General features: G+C 47.6%; 1 protein-coding gene across 1 annotated transcript in view; it reads right to left on the bottom strand.

Annotated features, from left to right (window-relative positions):
- Positions 1 to 18,839, bottom strand: part of LOC119186171 (protein ECT2) — a 66,363-nt gene that overhangs the window by 10,582 nt on the left and 36,942 nt on the right. The window contains exons 17-19 of the mRNA XM_037434892.2: positions 18,185 to 18,458; positions 16,530 to 16,681; positions 16,062 to 16,144 (exon numbers count right to left, since the gene is read on the bottom strand). Of these exons, the coding sequence (XP_037290789.1) occupies positions 16,062 to 16,144; positions 16,530 to 16,681; positions 18,185 to 18,458 (509 nt within the window). The remainder of the gene's footprint in view (positions 1 to 16,061; positions 16,145 to 16,529; positions 16,682 to 18,184; positions 18,459 to 18,839) is intronic.

Raw genomic sequence — 18,839 nt, forward strand, 5'->3', positions numbered from 1 at the left:
TCAAGTCGTTCTCCTGCAAGCTTTCTACCACCGTCTCCAAGAACGTCAGCCGCAACCGTAGACATCACGTCTTGTCAAGGTGGGCCGTCTTCTGACCCTTTTTCGGTCACTTGAAGCTTTCGCCAAACCACCGCGGAGTTAAGCCTAACCGCAGTAAGGGCCGCGCTGGCCCTGCCCGGGGTTTCCCCAGTAATGGCGACTCCAAATCAAGTCGCTGGCTACGATCCGGAGTCCCTACAGATCATACAGATGGATACCGCTCAAACCGAGACACCTCTATCAACTGAGGAAGAGTACCTCAAGGATATGCTCCGCGTCTAGCGCGGAAGGAAGAACGCACCAGTGGCGTCGAGAGACGCCAGGGCTCCTGCAGCCAAACAACAAGCAGCGTCTCGCCCTCAGCAAGCACAGGGCAAGAACGCGCCGAGCGTCACCTCGCAGCGCGCCAAGCAACTCCAGTGGTGGCCGAAGAACACGCCGCGCATCGAAAAAGACGACATCATAGTGGTGCTGAAACCGCGTGAGACGCTCGACCTCAAGGCCACGTTTGGTCCTGGACAAGCTGGCGCTGCAGTCCGCAGCATCCTCGGAGCCTACGCAAGTGTGGGACTTGCGGTGTGGCCCCTCTGGGACCAAAATGTACTTGTGTGCACGCTCAAATCAGTGGACGCCGCCGAGAGACTCCTCCGGGACATTAAGCTGCCAGTCGGGGGCCGCCAGCTAACATTCCGGGGACATTCCAAACTCTCCGGTGAGTTCTGTCGGGGCGTCGTGCAAGTCTCTCAAGACGAAACGTCCAAAACTGTGAAAAGCAAGCTCAGTGGTGAGCCAAATGTAGTGTCTGTGCGCAAGCTTGGGGACACCCCGGTTGCGGTGATCACCTTCGCGGGGACCAAGGTGCCACGAACGGTGTTATACAACTGCGAGCGGCTCCCTGTTCACTTGTATAAGAAGACAGTGCCTGCATGCCCACTCTGTGGCACAGTGGGCCATCGAGCAGATACTTGCCCACGCCCGCAGCCCGGCCGCTGCACAAGCTGCGGCGTTCAGGTACCTGCTGCTACTCCTGACGGCCCCACGGAACACCAGTGCATTCCGAGCTGCCTCCTCTGCGGCGGTGGCCACAAGACTGGAGCTCCCGGTTGTGCTGGACGGTTCCGGCAGCCGGTCAAGTCGGGATCCCCACGCGGATCCAAGCCGAGGACAACGAGGGGGGGGGGGGCACAAACAGGCTCCGACTTCTAAGACTGGCCCCAAGAAAGCACCAGCCGTCAAGTCGAATAAGCCAGAACCCAAGAAGACCAACACCGGGCACTCCACCAATGTAAAGTCTGGGACCCCGTCGGAGCCTCCTGTCTGGGTCAAGGACTTCCCACCCTTGACACCCGTCCAAGCACAGGTGAGCTGTTGGGGTGGGGCAGTCTCCGGACCTTCCCCTTCTCCCTCCCCTACCGAAACCGCCCTACAGCAGCAGATAGGGGAGCTGAGGCGCCAGAACCAAATTCTTGCGCGCAAAATTCAGGAATTAGAAGCCAAGCAGGTCGGGTCATCCGAGCCAGTGCAGGAAGCCGAGGCAGAGGACGGGGATGACGGCTCTTCCGTCACATCCCGCCTCACTAGCGTCTCGCGGCAGGACGCGGACACGGTAGTTGGACCAGCTTCCATTACCGGATCCATCGGTCGCATCGAGTCCCTCGAGCGAAAAACCGAGCAATTAGAGGCGAGCGTGGCAGCCCTCCCCACTCAAATCATGTCGGCAATCCGCGAGTCCTTTCAGGACATGTTCACGGCAGCCTTAACGCAAGCACTTCCCGAAATTGTGGTGCAGGTCTCTAACTCAGTCCTTAAAGCCGTGCAGCCCTGGGTTATCGCCCAAATTAAAAACACCACTCAGAGCGACTCCCCGCAGGTTAAACGCAAGTCAGCCTCCCGTCAGGCAGCAGAAGAAGGCTTTTCGGGGCCGGCTTCGGGGCCGGCTCCAGGTTCGGACCGGACCTCTGCACCGTAAATAAATACTAAAAGATGGCTAGCCGATCTAACAAACAAGCTAAATATCTACAAAAATTTGAGATTATACAATGGAACTGCAGGGGTTTTAGAGCCTGGAAAAAACGGTCGCACCTCCAGCTCTACTTGCAGTCCCTCAGAAACATGCCCGCCTTGCTTGCTTTGCAGGAGCCCGGTTTGGACGTTAAATTCTCTGGCTATAGCACTTTCCAGGGGGGGCCCTCGTCATGCATCCTGGTGAACAAGGCATATACCGCGATTCAGGTCGATTTAAACTTAAGTACTGAACAAGAATACACAATGGTCAGAGTACTGCCTCTCAGACGTCGCGACCAGTCAATACACATCCTAAATATATACAGCCCCCCGCATAAGCCACGCGTAACTTTTAGTGAAATCTTCCTCCGGGCGATCAAGTTGGCAGACAAGGACCCCTTAGTGATCGTGGGAGACTTCAATGCTCCCAGCCTTCACTGGGGCTATCACTACGAGAAGGCCAGAGGATGTAAGCTGGCAGAGCTTATCTCCACCCTTCGCCTCACGCTGCTCACAGATCCCGCGTACCCCACTCGAGTGGGGAACTCGGTAACCCGTGACACGTGTCCGGACCTCTCTCTCGTAAAAAATGCTAAGGATGCTACCTGGGAGAACTTGGGCGATTCTCTAGGCAGTGATCACTGCCTTCTCTGGGTCACACTCCTGGAAAAGTCAGCTCATAAAAAATGCGGTCAAGCGAAGTTGACCGATTGGACCCAATTTCGCAATCAGACTATCCCTCCCATACTATTTTCTGGAGACTATGCAGAATGGGCTCAACACGTAAACAACATTCAGAAAAGACTTGTTACTACCCTCCAAACCAACGAAGAAATCCCCGCAGTTGACACTCACCTCCTACACTTGTGGGAGGCACGCCGAAGCTTAACAAAACGTTGGAAAAAGCAGAAGACTAATCGCAAATTACGTATCCGCATAGCCCAACTCACGGAACAGGCTGCAGCGTATGCTGCCCAACTCTCAGATTCAAATTGGATAGCCCGCTGCGACGCCGCAGCTCGTCAGATGAGCTCGAAGGGGACATGGTGTCTCTTTCGCAGTCTCATAGACCCCTCTCAAACGAGAGGGGAGGCGCAGAAGCAGCTCTGGCGAGCTCTGCAAGGGTACCAAGGCACTCCGGCACAGCTTGCAGATGCTCTGTGCGATAGGTATCTCTGTCGTACGCAGGACCCGCCTGGGCCGGCGCACACGTACTCTGGTAAGCCTAATCACCAACTCGATGCCCGTTTTGAGTTGCATGACCTTAAAGCGGCTTTAGCTAAAATGCGCAGGGGTACGACTCCGGGGCTGGACCGCATAACAGTAAAGCTGTTGGCAAACCTCCATGACACAGCCCACCTACATTTATTGGAATACATGAACGAGATCTGGGACGGCCGTGCGCTCCCTTCCGAATGAAAAACGTCACTTGTGACTTTTATCCCCAAAGCAGGCAAGGCCGTGAATACGGAAAATCTGAGGCCCATATCACTGACTTCGTGCGCGGGCAAGCTTATGCAGACGATGGTACGGGATCGCCTCTCCCCATACCTTGAGGGCAAGGGCTTCTTTGCAGACACCATGTTTGGGTTTCGCCCACACATGTCTGCACAGGACGTCCTTCTCCAGCTCCGTAGGGCCGTCATACAGCCCATAACTATGCAACACAATGATAAAGCCATCCTCGCCCTTGATCTGAAGGGGGCTTTCGGCAATGTTAAACACAGCAGCATCCTGGCTAACTTGAGTTCCACCGATTGCGGGGCTAAGGCCTTTGCATATGTCAGAGATTTTCTCTCTAAACGCCAGGCACTTCTTCGGATCGAGGACGAGGAATATGGCCCGTACATTATGGGAACACGGGGTACCCCACAGGGAGCAGTGTTATCACCGCTCCTTTTCAACATTGCTATGATGCGCCTTCCAAGCGAATTGGCCAGGGTGGAAGGCACACAACACGCAGTATATGCCGATGATATTACAATCTGGACCACTGAAGGGAGCCTTGGTGAAATGCAGGAACGCCTTCAGCAGGCCGCATCCACAGTCGAGGCGTATGCCAACGATTGTGGAATCCAATGTGTTCCAAACAAATCAGAGCTTCTGCACGTCAGAGCGAAGCCAAGAGATAAGTCAGCCATACACATCTCCCTGTCTGGGGTTCCCATCAGAGAGGTGGAGGAGCTTCGGATTCTGGGCCTGTTCATTCACCACAGACTCAGACCGGACTCCACTATAGCGAAACTCAAGAGAATAGGCGAACAGGTAGGGCGCATGATCCACCGCGTTTCCAACAAGCGGGGTGGTCTGCGGGGCAGGGACGCGCTTCGGCTCGCCCATGCCTTCGTGACTAGCCGGATCCTCTACGCCGTCCCATACCTTCGCACTAACAAGCAAGAAGACGAAAGAATAGATGCCACCATTCGTAAGGCTACTGAACGAGCTCTGGATCTCCCGGTGGCCACTTCCAACGCCAAACTGAGGGCGTTAGGTGTGCTCAACTCCTACCAGGAGTTGCGGGAGGCCCACCTTATGAATCAATATACGCGGCTCGTGCAGACGGCTCCCGGGCGCCGCCTGCTGAACCGCTTACATATACAGCACACTTGCACTGCAGAGAAGGCGGAGCGTATTCCGGAACTGTGGCGGCATATGCTCTCGGTCTCTCCACTCCCCAGTAACATGGATAAGCACACGCACGAAAGCAGAAGACAGGCGCGGGCTTGGACGCTTGAGAGGCAACACGGCTCCCGACCTGGTGTATTCTATGTAGATATAGCAGGGCCTTCGCCCACGGGATTTTACACGGCCTGTGTAGTTCACCGGGAAAAGCATGTCAATGGGCTCTCGTTCCGAGAACAAAATCCAGAGCGCGCTGAAGTCGCGATAGCGCTTGCTGCTGCGGACCCCAACTCGAAAGTTATCATCACGGACTCCCGGAAAGCACGTGCTCATTACTTGGTAGGAGAGATATCCCCCCTAGCCAGTCAAATTCTAAAACGGGCTCTCGCTGATCCAGCCCCGAGACGCATCATATGGGCTCCTAGCCATCAGGGCTTACGAGGTAATGAGGCCGCTGACGCGGCCGCCCGAGCGCTTACCTACCGGGCTCCTCACCTTGGCTTTTATGACTCTGAGGCCAATACACCGCTGCTGCGGTTCAAAGAAATTCTGACCTATTATCGCGACACTCACCGCCTTTACCCGGCTCCTGCAAAGGGGCTGAGTAAGGCGGAAGAGCGAACTCTAAGGCGCCTGCAGACAGGTACTCTACTCTGTCCTGCAATCCTAAAACATTTCGATGCGAACACAGATGGGCGGTGCCCACACTGTGGGGAGACGTGATATCTTCCACATGGTGTGGGCATGTTCGAAAAATCCCCACCTACCCCCTTCCCCTTCCCGAGAGGCATGGGAGACTGTCCTCCTCAACTGCTCATCACTAGAGTCTCAACGGGCTCTGGTGAGACGGGCGCGAGTAGGGGCCTCGTCATGCGGTGTCCCGGACTAAGGACGCCGACCATGTAGCGGGGTCATGCTTTGGCCCCGTACCTCTCTCTTTTATAATAAATGTTTTTCATCATCATCATCAATCGCCAATTGAAGTGCATCTTGTGTCTCTGTCACTACCTCTGGCAATCCACAAGGTGATATCGTCTGCGTATATGCTGTGGTGGAGGTGGGGGATATCTTCTAGAAGTGGCGGAAGGTGAAGCATGGCCAGGTTGAAAAGGAATGGAGAGAGGACCGACCCCTGTGGTGTCCCTTTCCAACCGAGAGTGATGGAAGGTGCAGGCAAATCGTTGACCGAGAGTGTGGCTGTCCTGTCCGTTAAAAAGTTGCGGATGCAGCGGTAGGTACGGTCGCCTACGTTGAGCGTGGCGAGGGCGGCAAGGATGGATGAATGTAGCACATTGTCAAATGCCTTGGTAAGGTCTAGCCCCAGAATAGCACGTGTCCCATACCGAGAGCAGTCTTCACCGTCGATAATGTGACTATTCAGTTGCAGCATCACGTCTTGTGTCAAAACTTTAGGGCGGAATCCGAGCATTGTATGCGGGTAGAAGGCATGTTCTTCCATGTACCTTTGTAGTCGAGTGTGAATAACATGCTCGAGTACCTTGCCGACACAGGATGTGAGAGATATTGGCCGAAGGTTCTCGATAGTGAGTGGTTTTCCTGGTTTAGGTATCAGAATGACTGTGGCGGTTTTCCATGTTTTTGGTATTTCTCCCGACTCGCAAACCATTTGCAGATAAGATGTGAGCATTTCAAGTGATTCTTCGTCAAGGTTTCGTAATATTTTATTTATTTTATCCGGGCCAGGCGCTGATTGAGGTCTCAGTTGTGAAACTGCGGACCTCACTTCCGCTTTTGTAATCTGGGAATCCAGGGCTGGATTATCCACCCCATTGTAGCATGGGAGATCAACCGAAGTAGCACCGACAATGTACCGACTAGATAGGTCTTGGATAAGGTCTTCATTGGTACCTGGATAATTGTGCAGAGCGGTGATTAAGGAGTGGCGCTGAGCAGTTTTTGTCGATGTTGGTTCTATCATACTACGCAGAATATTCCACGCTTTGGGCACGTTAGGTAAGCGTTCCATAACGTTACAAAGCTGATGCCAGTTCTGGCGGAAGAGTTGAAAAGCGTAATCTTCAATTTGACGCGCTAATATAGCAATGCGTTTGCGTAATGAGCGGTTCAATTTGTTGGAGTTATAGCGCTTGCGCAGACCAGCGAGGGCCTCCCACATGTGCAGTAACTTGGTGTCTACCGTGTCGCCTACGGCGTCTTCTGGGGGAGTCTTGGTAGCACGCTTAACGTCTTGTAGTAAGGAAGCTGTCCATTGGTTGATGGAGGTGGCAGATTCTGGAGAGGCTGTTGCCCGCAATTCGCGGAAGACATCCCAGTCAACGAGGGCAAGCTGTTTGGATTTCAGTAGGGTTGAGAGCTGGGCTAGTTGGTGAGACATCATTTAACCGTATGGTGAAGTAGCGCAAATTCACGGGGACGAAGAGGACAAGAAAACACGACACTGGATTTCCCGCGCTGCGGGCCAGCCTTGACGATCACTTGTATTATGTAGTGGTCGCTACCTAGATGTTCATGAAGGTTGGACCACTCTGCATGCGTAATGTTCGCAGTGAAAGTGAGGTCAGGAGTGGTGTCTCTGGCAACGCTGTTGCCCAACCGCGTAGGGTATGCCGGGTCTGTGATAAGGGTGTAGCCAAGATTGTGGGTGTCTTGCCACAGCATTCGCCCTTTTCTGGTGTCGTGAATGTAGCCCCAAGCGGGTGAGGGAGCGTTAAAATCCCCTACCACGAGGAGGGGGGAAATTCTTGCCAACTTCTTGACATAAGATAGGAGCTTGTGAAAGCGATGTGGTTGTCGTGGGCTGCTGTAAACATTGACCAAGAACATACTGGTGGATGTCCGGCGAGATGAAGAGAGGATTTCCAATATAATGTGTGGCACTGTATCAGAGAGCGAGGGGTGTTGAATTACAGGGATATTTTGTTTCACGACGGTGGCAAGGACTTCGCGACTGTCAGGGGCTTGAGTAGCCGTAAAGGAGGCGTATCCGACCAGCTTAGCCTGTCCGCCTGATTCCTGTAAAGCAATAATATCTGGTGTATCTGTTTCTTTGAGTGTGGATAGAAATTGTTGTAGCACGCTCCTCTTACGGCGGTAGCTACGACAGTTCCACTGCCAGATGCTGTACTGAGTGTGTGGATTACTCACGGCCATCTTGGTTGATGCGGCCATAAGGCTTCTGATGCGAGTGTGAGCGAGAGCGATGTGTACACCGCTCAAGCTCTGTGACTCTGCTATTGTAGCTGGCAAGAAGACTCGAAAGTGTGGCTTCAAGGTTGTTCTGGATAATCGTCGCTCGGGCTTCCAGCTTTCCGTCGAGCATTAAGGTGAGTTGGTGCTCTAACTTTGCTGTGAGGATTGAATCGAGGGATCGCTCTAGCGTTTGCGCGATGGTCTGTTCAAGCATTATCGGTAACTGCCGTTCAAGTACGGTTTGAATCATCTCGTGGAGTTGCTGCTGCGGTACAGATTCTACAGGCAAAATGGGTGCTGAGGTGGTAGGTGGTTGCGACGATGGTGTGGCTGGTTCTTCTGTGTCTGGAGCCTTTCGTTTAGGGGGTAGGGGAGTGGGGGTGGTATTGGCGTGGATGTCAGCAGAGTGAATCAAAGAAGAGAACGGAGGTTGCTGGGCAAGTTGTTTCCGAAGAGCAGCGTTTTCAACGCGAAGTTCTTGTACTAACGTACGGAGTGAACGCAGCTCCAGTGTGATAGTACTTAACATGGTTTCCTTATTAGGTGTGGTCGTGTGTGTACTTGTAGGTGCTGTATTATGTATAGGAGCAGGTTGGGAGGCAATGCTAGCCCAGCTTACCGTAGGGGTGGCGAGGGTGAGACTGGGTTGCTGCTGCTGAAGGGGGGGACCATCCGAAGCCTCGGGTGCCGCAGATCCCAATCGGAGCTCCTGGGGCTGATTCTTGCGTCGCTGCTTTGATCTGCTGCGTGAGCCATGACGCTTCGAGGTTGGACTGGTACTGCGGGAGCGGGTGTCGCTAGGCTTCACCTCTTGGCGTTCCGGATGAGCATTTTGCGTTGAAATCATAGTTGAGAGGTACTGTTGTTGGAGCTTAGCTCTTTCTTGGCGACGATAAATGAGAAGGCGAGGTGTCTGGTAGCGTTGAGGACAGGTTTTGTCATCTGTCTGGTGGGCTTGGCCGCACAGAAGACACTTAAGGGTGCATGGATGAGCAGTAGCAGGATTGGCTGTGCCACATAGCGTGCAGATTACGGCATTTGGTTTGGCGCAGACATTCGAGCGGTGGCCGACTGCCCCGCATTTGTCGCAGACTTCGGTGCGCTTCTTATGTAGGTAACATTTGTATTCGGCTCCTCGATAGTAGACATGGAAAGGGACTTGGTCGCCATCGAATACAATGAGTACAGTGTTTGTCTTTCCCATTCGGCGAGCTTGTAGTATCGTGGGGTTGCGGTCATTAACAAGACTTGCTGAGATGTCTTCAGGAGAGTCGTACGGGGGAATATTGTGGATCACTCCCTTTGCTGTGTTCTCAGGGGAAGTAACGTAGGCTCGAACGTCATAGGTTTCAGTTTCCACCTGTAGTTTTGAGATCCGACTGTAGATTTCTGCGTTGGATAGATGAGGTGTGCTTACTACGATGAGATTAGCTTCAATGCATGTGCGGTAAATGTCCTCTTTGAGTAGCGTTGCGTGCAGATCCACTTCGCGTAGAATAGCATCGTGCAGTTGTGCTTCTCCCACTTTGGAGAGATTGAGGCCGTCCCTCGGGCGAATCACAACTTTTACGTGATCATCTGGCAGACGCGGTTGCCTGGGTTTGCGAGGGAGACGCTGGGCAGATCCGTTCAGCATTGGGGTATCGGACGCGCTTCCCTGGCCAGTTGGCGATGCCGGAGCGTTCGAGGCATGCTTGCGTTGCTTGTTTCGGTGGCTAGAGATCCATCCGGCTTCGAGGGTGGAGTCTTCAGGGGCGATCTCAGTTCCTTCGACTTCGACCACTTCCATGGTTAACACTGCTGCGATTTTTGAAGGTAGGGCTCAACGTGGGCGAGTCAGATGGAGTTGGGTGGCACCGGCGTCGCGGCGAGGAGCAGCTGTTGTGGCAGCCGCCACGCCAGCGTCGAGCGGCGCGAGCAGTGCGAGTTCGTCGTTGCAGTTAGCGTCTCTATCACCTGGGTCAGGAAAAGCTCGCTCACCAAAAATCTTCTGTGTACTGTAGTCGGGGGCTAGTTGTATTGGGTGCTGGGGTGGTTCCAGTCGTCGACATGGGCGATTGAAGATATCCAGAAGTCGGGGTTCAACGCTGCCTCTTCCACATGCAGGAGCGAGTGGGTGTGCTGCTGCTCTGCATCATGTCTAAGGCGTCTCTCGAACGAGAAGAAAAAATTCAATTGTAGAATGTGGCAAATCTGTGCGACTACGCTCATACTGGACAGATGCTAAAAATTTTTGCGGCGGTTAATTCGTTAAACAATAAGCTTCTTTAGTGCATCCATTCCATGGCAACTTGAAACAACTGTTGCAGGGTCCCTTAAATGAACATATTATCCTCAAATTGATTCATCATTTTTTAAAGCTTGAAAGCTTGTTTTGCCGGCTTATACACTCTAGCTGTAACGAATAATGTTGCATATTTTACAGGTTATCACTTGCATTCTACTGAAAGTCAAATCCTGCTACTTAAAGTTGTTTCGACTTCCTTTGAATGGAAAAAATAAAGAAGGCTCTTGCATAGAGGCCTTATTAAAGAAAAAATATTGTGCAGGTTAGTTAGGTCATAATAAATATGCCATTTTTCTTTAAAAATCATATATTCTATTCGAATTCGATTCAAAATAATTCGACCAAAATCACTATTCACTTCGAATTCGCTTCGGACCTAAAATTCACTATTCGCACAAGCCTAATTTGGACAAGTAGACTCTTCTTTGTCCGGGCAGCAACTTTAACGAGAGTTACTGCCCCTACGAAGACAAGTGCTCTAGTCGAAATGTTGGCTCCACCGATAGTCCCTGTTGAGCAACTTCTTATCACTTCAAGCATCAAGTGGCATCATAAGGTATCAAGTGGAATGGGCCACATTCGAAGGAATCCAGCAACTTAGAGTGACATGTATCATACCAGGAACCTTGCACCGAAGATACGAGTTTCTTTAATGCTATGTGTTTGTTATGCACCTACATAACATAGTCATAGTGCAACCATATGCAGGAGGTGCTCATGACAAAAGGGACAAAGATTTACTTGAAGACAAAGGCGCACAAGCACCCAAGTCAGTTTCTCACATAATATGCAGATGCACTTATATAAAGTAGGGGGCAGCATACCCTGAAGAAATCGGAATATAGGTCGAATTTGAAAAAAAAAAGTAATAAAAAGTCGTACCACCCCTTATATACCTGTCATAGGCAAAAAAACATGTGGAGGTCTCGCAACACTGGGCAGCTGAAGTTGAAAGCTTCCACTGCTATCGTGAACATCAGCAGCAGCGCGATTGGGCAAGGCTAGGCAAGGCCTACAGTGTTCTAGCGATGCCATTTTGCCTTGGTTATCGGCTGTCAGTCTGCAGTTTTTTTTTCTATTTCCTTCATAAGTGAGAGGTAGTTGATGGTGAATTACGATAGGCTATAAGAGAAAAGTTATCGAGTATGCCGAAGCACATGGAAACCTGGTGGCACAACGCATATTCGGTGCAGTGGAGAAAAGCGTCCTATGCAGAGCATAGACAGCAAATGTGCCTGTGTACTGGCAGTAGAATAGCGCCATTTTGAATGAGCGCAGAAACACAAAATACTAAAGTATTGAATGCCGTGCTGATTATACACACCTTGCGACTTATTACTAAGATGAAAAGACAAATACAGAAAGCTTAGGTTTGCCAGTAAAATTGTATGCGCTCTGACACATAACAGACTAAAAAAAACTTAACGAATAGCAATTTCCACAACCGAGAAAAAAGTAATCGAGCAATCACAAAAATAAGATAAATGTCAGTTTTATGTATCAAGCAATGTACTGACTGATTTTTCACTTTATTTTTTATGCTGTGATGAGTAGTTAACTACCCACTTATTGCTGCTGGAATCCTTGTTTGCTTGAGAACACAACCGATAATTACTTGGAGACATTTTTGAAGCATCCAGTTGCGGTATGAGTTTCAGACAGTGTGTAGAGAGGTAGAAGGCAAAGTGGTTTGTTAAAGGAACAGACAACTGTTCAGAACTCAAATTTAGATAACCCCACTAATAGATTAACTCTATCGTACTAGCTAAAATTAGCCCCACTTTTTCCACTACAAACAGATATACTTTCATTTCTTCATTAAAGCAGGTGCACAGCCTAAATAGAATTTGGAGCAATTTCTGGAGCAGTCAAATTTTACTTTTGGAGCACTAAAATACGAATTTGGAGCAGGTTCCACAAAACATCCATTTTTTATCACAAAAAAAAAAACAAATTTGGAGCAGTATAATAAGAGAATGCTTATGTATACATTAAAAAAAAGGTATGTACGAACTATTCAATATCACCTGAATCGAGTAAACATGAGCATTGCTATTTCAATAAAGTAGTATTTTGAACCACCCCACTGAGCAAACAATGATAAAGTCCACTTTAGCATTTGCCACGTCTTTCAAATAGTTTGACAGACTCTGCAATTCCAATGTGAATCTGCGTAGCTGGCGACCTTGAAAATCAGGGGATTAGTGCAACTGAACAGCAAGGGTGGCAAAACAAAAAGGTGCACAGTTTTTTTTTTTTTTTTTTTAAGGCAGCAGACTGGTCTTTGGGACCAAAAAGTGACAAAAAAATTTCAATTTTTTAAAATTGACATCTTTGGTTTCTGCAAGTATTTTTCTATCTCTCAGCAAATTTTCATACACCAGGAAGGGGTAATTTTTTTGTAATGTCGTTCTAACTGTCCAGATTCTTGGTTCTGTTAACATGCAGAAGCTGCCAAAAAATGCGAAACCCACTTCGAGGCTTCTTTATAATTTTCCGACATCTGTGTTAGAAGCTCTCACGTGAATTTATGGGCACCTTTATGAGGATTGCAAAACTTTCGCACCATGATTGTTGCTCTTTAAGAAGCTGTGTGTTATCAGTTTTTTTTTTCATTTTTTTCAAAAAAAGTAAATTTACGACTGTTCAATTTTGAGGCCTCAATATCTCTGCGGCTAGGGCAGGTACAACGATAATTTTTTTTTTGCAATGGAAACCTGCATGTGTGTAGAATGCAAGTATGGGTGCAGAATTTAGAGCACAAGCCTTTTTAATTAATTACTCACCGAATTGTGACACAATTCAAACTACTTTTGAGAATGGATAGTTCATTTTGCTGTAAAATAACCAAGAAAGGCCTAAAAACAAAAAAAAACTCTTGTATGCTTTCAATCTTTAGTCATTAGTCTATGTTGGCATATCTTAAATATCACTTTTAATTAAGCACTTTTTTTCTATGGTGGCCTTAAACAATAGGGGGTGAACATAAGTTATCTCAGGAACAAGATGATTACAGGAAAACTAACTAAATATTTGAAATCAGCAGAAAAAGCTGCACAATCTTGTGCAGTTTAATCAAGATCACTGAAGAAATAAACAAAAATTGTCCAAGACCAGTCTGCCCTCTTAAAAAGCCACTCACCATGCCCCATACCGAATTTTAGTTAGACAGTGGAAGTTGTTGGGTGTCCGATGAGGAACGTTTTACCACAAAAAATTTTCGAATCGGTTCATTACGAGCGGAGAAAACAGGTTTTCTGAAGCAGCACGAAACGAGGGTGAGAGGAGGCTTTCTCGAAACCCTTGCCGCTCCTCCGGGTAGCCTTCGCAAGCCAAATCTCTTCCCACCCTCTCCAGCATCCAACCATGAGATGACGTGTGCATGACGTGCCCAAACAAGTCCAACCCTTGAGCAAACGAGCAGCGTTGCTTTGTTGATCAGCGTTATTTTGTGGTATTCTGCCTGTTTCTGCGGGATGGTTTAGAAACGCTGGCTTAGACGCAGTAGAGTACATGAGCACAATGAGTGCGCGAACGCGTAAGAGCGTTCCACTGCGGTCGTCTGCTCAATGCGCTGACCGCGGGGACACGAACGCACGTGAAACGCTGGCACATTAGTCCCGCATCTCGTAGCATTTCACGGTAAAAAAAAATGAAAGAAAAACACGCACATTTTTTTATTGAATCTCATTTATTTCAAGTTTTATTAATCTCTTAAAGCAACAAATACATAAACTATGCATGTTGTGTTAAATAATTTTTGCCATGTCACGTGGTATACTGTTGACGTCAGAGCAGACTCGTCTACATAGAGGACCAACGTCACTGCATTGCCGTGTACGTAGGGCCATTCCTACGCCTACGTCATGCCCTCATTCTCTACGCGTGTGCCAGCAGAGGGAAGGGGGAGTAGTTTTCATCTTGAAATTTGACACATTTCCGTGGCGCGTAGCGTAGCAAAGTTTGGCAGACGTGATCATGAACGCCTCGTCTACGCATTGCGCTTGTCAGCTAAAAATTGTCAAATCTGGTGAGTTGCCCTTTAAGGCACCAGCAATGTCGTACACTGCTCCAAATGATTGCCCGTAACATTTTTAGAAGTCGGCAATCATGCCAGTACTCACTGTTATGCGGTGGGTACACGCATGGGGAATGGAACAAAATGAGCTGTGTCCTGCGACTAGTGCTAAGAACCCCTTCCAAATCATAATACACCTTTCCGCAGGGTACTGGTGTACTGTGCAATGGTGGTTTGAGCAGCGTTCTGCATGGGTTAGAGCAAGACCAAAAAATTTTCTAACACCACTACGCTTCCTCTTCTTTTTTTTTTTTTCACGATGGGGTTAGGCTTAGGTTACAACTTCTCACATCACTTGCAAGACACATTCTACAAAATAAGGTAACAACGGCACGCGCCCGTTGATCCGGCGACAGCACCAGGTATTTACTATTTCAAGGATGACGCAACTAACGCAACTTAGAGACCGAAAAATGTTTTATGTGCCTTTGCTATGGCGACCATCGTGGTCGCCGGCAACGCCAGCATTTGCACCAAGTTGACTGTTCGTGCAGGAAAAAACACTGTATGCGTTTTTAGCTCTAGCTTCTAACATGCTATAGCCACGTTTGCCGACTAGGAAGTTCATATTTCCCGTGAAGCTTTGGTGGCTATGGCAATGCATTTTTGTCAAGAAGTTGCGTCGTCACGCCAACGGGTATCTGCTGTGGTCAGTGGACAGAAGGGCGTGCGGCTTCGTTACTTTAGCTGGTCGATCGCGTCTCGCGAGTGCCCTGACCTGATGGGAATATGGCTGACACCATTGTTTAGGGTCTGCGGGCTCGGGTTGTTTGATGACACAAACTGCAGGTGACCAACGTGGCCTCTATTTCTTGCTGAAATTATGCAACTGAGAAAGTTTTGAGGCTGGCCAGGCATTTCTGCGTACCGTCTCAATTTCAGCAAATTTCATGGTTTTGGTGCAGCTCAACACAGAAATAGAGATTGGTATCAAATTGGTGCAATTGGAGCACCTGTTCCACCACTGTTAAAGTCACTTTCAGCGCCTCACACGAAAACAAAGCGAGCAGGTGCATATAATGACCATCACATAACCTTTTATTGTTTCACGTGGCTAATCGTTTCTACAATGCTGAAATACAGTACACCTTTTATTATATAATCTTTTCTAGCCCAAAATGTGCCGAAATATGTTTGCTTGTTTTGAGAACAGTGTCGCATTTGCCTGACGTGTGATCCGATGCTCATGAAAGGCAGATTGTGGCCTCCACGATCAACAGAGGCAACAGGCACCATGAAAGTTAGCTTAGGGACTAGTGGCACATGTAGACAAGTTGGGCAAGTTGAAAATGACAAAACGAAGGTGGTTAACCACTCTTGCAAATGTAAGACGTTGAATTCAATAAACAGCTTGCGAGGAGGACTAGCTGAATTGCTATCAAGTGTCATAGTTGCTGGAGGAGGCACTTTTACTTTTTTTAAAGCACCTTTTCTAATTAATTTATACCAAATATCCATGCCCTTTTTGGAGTCAACCACTGCAGGTTTAACCACAAACTAAAAAAAAACACCTTTCATTGCAGTGCAAAGAAAAAAAAAGGTCGCGAGATTTGACACGCCAACACTAAAATATGATCCTGGAGAAGTAAATGAAAGTCTGTATATATAAGTCCGGTAAACAGCTGGAGTTGTGCATTACATTTGATGTATGTATGCAAATGTAAGAAAAGCAGGAGACATCAAAAAAATATTGTAGTCATTATTAATTGCACTTTTTAGTGACATCTTAAAATGCTTTCACGCTGCATAGGGTTAATCGATGCATAGCCAAACAAAGCAGGGCGGCATACTGTGAAACAATTAAGGAGAACATAGAAAGGGCACCAGATTCTGAAGAATAGCTTGAGCAGAGCAACCTACTTGAGTGCTTTTGCCAGTGTCGTCTGGAGGGAACTGGGGTCCAAACCAAGCTCTTGTACAGACATCTGCTTCATGAATGCAGTCTGAAAATAAGATTGTCAACATAATTAAATCAACTAAAAATCTCTGCATGAAGCAAATTTGTATGCATATCTATGATGCTGTGTCATACTAAGCCTATGGGCAGTCTTCCAAAATAATGGGGGGAAAAAACTATTAAGAAATGACATTCGTATTGAATTGTTTGCAGGGTGCAACATTTAATAAAAAAATAAAAAGCATTAGTTTCGGTACGGCGAGGTAATGCTTGTGTTGATGAAACGATGCTACGATTAAATTCATTACCATGAAGGGCGACTGGCACATGTCAATATACTGCCACATACTACAGCTGCTGCTGCCTCGACCGTGAACTGATTCGAAAAGAAGAAAAAGCAAATGCTTCCTGCATAAAGAGAAAGAGCTCACATGGTCTGGAACACTGTACACCTTTCCCATGTGCTGGCACAGGATGCTCAAGAAATCCCTCCAGGGTGCAGACTGCTCCGCCACAAAAGTATACAGGTTTTCACATGGTTCTGAAGGCAGCCGCAGCACCAGGCCAAATGCATCTCTCACATCTGCACAGGCAATCCCATGGAAACAATGCAAGAGGTCCTAAATGGCACAAGAAATTGCCAGAAGTGCACTGACACCAAGATATTCACTAAAGCAATGCTTCCCTTTCCTATGCACAAAATCTGCCAGCTGGACTTGCCTGAACTGTCAGCTTTGGTCAAGAGATTCACTTCATCACCTTGTTCATTTCCCAGATGACTTGCACACTAGCTGTGAATTTTTCAGAATTGTGATGAAGCCTTTCAAAGAAAATAGCACTGCCAATTTAGATTAGATAATTTAGGGTATGCCTTCCAGCCGAACAATTCCCATCTTATGCAAAACAAAACTGTATTGACTTGAGTGGCACTGATAGAAATATTTAGTTTAGTAGACTGAAGACAGTGAAGAGATTACAGCAAACAAAATTTAGTAACACAAAGTGCTCATCTCCTTTTTACACACATCACCTTGATCCATGCTGCTCATAATTTAGTAATTAAAGGTGCCAATGCCAGCATGAAAGAAACCTTTTTTTTTTTTTTGAAAGCTGGTGCACTTTTGAGCCAGCGAATGGTTTGACACAACAAACAGCAGTCTACTTATAAAACGGTTCTTTCAGACCAAACAGCACACAACAATAATCTTTCCACAGTTGTGTTACAATATGCCTACACCAAGTTTCTTTGATCATACAACCTGTCAACTTCGATATGATTTACAAATAATAAACATGAAATCGTACCACTGCATCTTTCCTGCTCAGACAAAAGCACACTTGCATTCCGCAAGCACTTGTACACTGCCACACATGAATAAAATTGATGCAAACAAAGTATAAAACCTCTGAACACAAGACATACTAACAGGAAATCACTAAATCTCTTCTAGTATCAAAGTTATGATGAATTGCCAGTGCTATATGTACTGGAAAATGTAAAAATATTTGCATACCATTCCAGCATGGCAGTGAATTACCAGAGAAATGGGCTAGTTTGGCATGCATACCTGGAATGTGGTTGACTGTACGTATTCATGCCCTTCAGCAATAGTGCAATAGCACTTTTGTTACTTGCTGTGACAACAATTATATGGACAGTGCTGGAGCAACATTGCCTTTGGTGTCACGAGGTTCCAGACACAGACCAATTTGCAATAACATTGTTCTGTGCATTTGGGAGATGCTCAAATACATATGGCTTTTTCCCTTCAACTATAGAAGCTCGGAATTCGCTGCCCGAAAGTGTTCATTGACTACCACTTTTTTTCTAGAAGCCTGTTTATGAATGCTGATTTGCTGTTTTTGTTTTTTCTTTTCCCACTCCTGTAATGCCATCAATGAAGAAGCAGTACGAGAATATATATATATATATATATATATATGAACTTGTTGCTATTGAATTCATTGCTTCATGGCTGCAGTGAAACACTCCATTCTGCAAGCTGGCATTTATGGCAGCAGAAAGAAAACCAGTACATTTACGAATTTGAGGAATAGAAAAAAAAAAAGCCAATGGCAGACTGACCAATGTCCTCGGTGGGCATGAGCTCGACTACCCGCTTCACGTCATACAGGTGGATCATGACGATGTGCTTGTACGTCTTGGGAAGGCCCGAACGGCCCAGTGTGGCTGGGCTGCGGGATGTCAGCATCGCTCGGCTCCGACGTCGACACACTTCCAAGATGTCGGAGAAGAGGAACAGGGAGACCGCATCCCCTTTGCGGCTTAGGCCCCCTTCTCCCAACTCCACTACATCAAGATTAGTCACGAAGTACCGGTGGCCAGACAAGATATTGGGCTGCAGAGAGCATGCAAAAATAAACGAGTTTCAATAACCTAGTAAAACATTTGTAACACTGACTGCACAGTGGGGAAGCTTTCTGTTAATGACACCAATAATACACAAGAACTAGAAATACACATGTGGTTCTAATAAGCCATGGTTTTATTTAATAAGTGATTTGCGAAAATTTAGCCCCAAATGTATATCTCAATTAGCTAGCTTTCACAGAGATCTGAAGTGGATGAAGAAGACGGGAGCACCACACAGATTTATAGCTAATGCGACATTGCAACAGTATTCAAAATCATTCGGAAAAAGTCAGCTGTATGCAAGTTTATTTTAGAGTGATGTTAATTACATCATCTTTATCTGCTCGAGATTACTGAGCAATTTCAG

Source organism: Rhipicephalus microplus, chromosome 1 (assembly GCF_043290135.1).
Source record: "Rhipicephalus microplus isolate Deutch F79 chromosome 1, USDA_Rmic, whole genome shotgun sequence".
Classification (NCBI taxonomy): domain Eukaryota; kingdom Metazoa; phylum Arthropoda; class Arachnida; order Ixodida; family Ixodidae; genus Rhipicephalus; species Rhipicephalus microplus.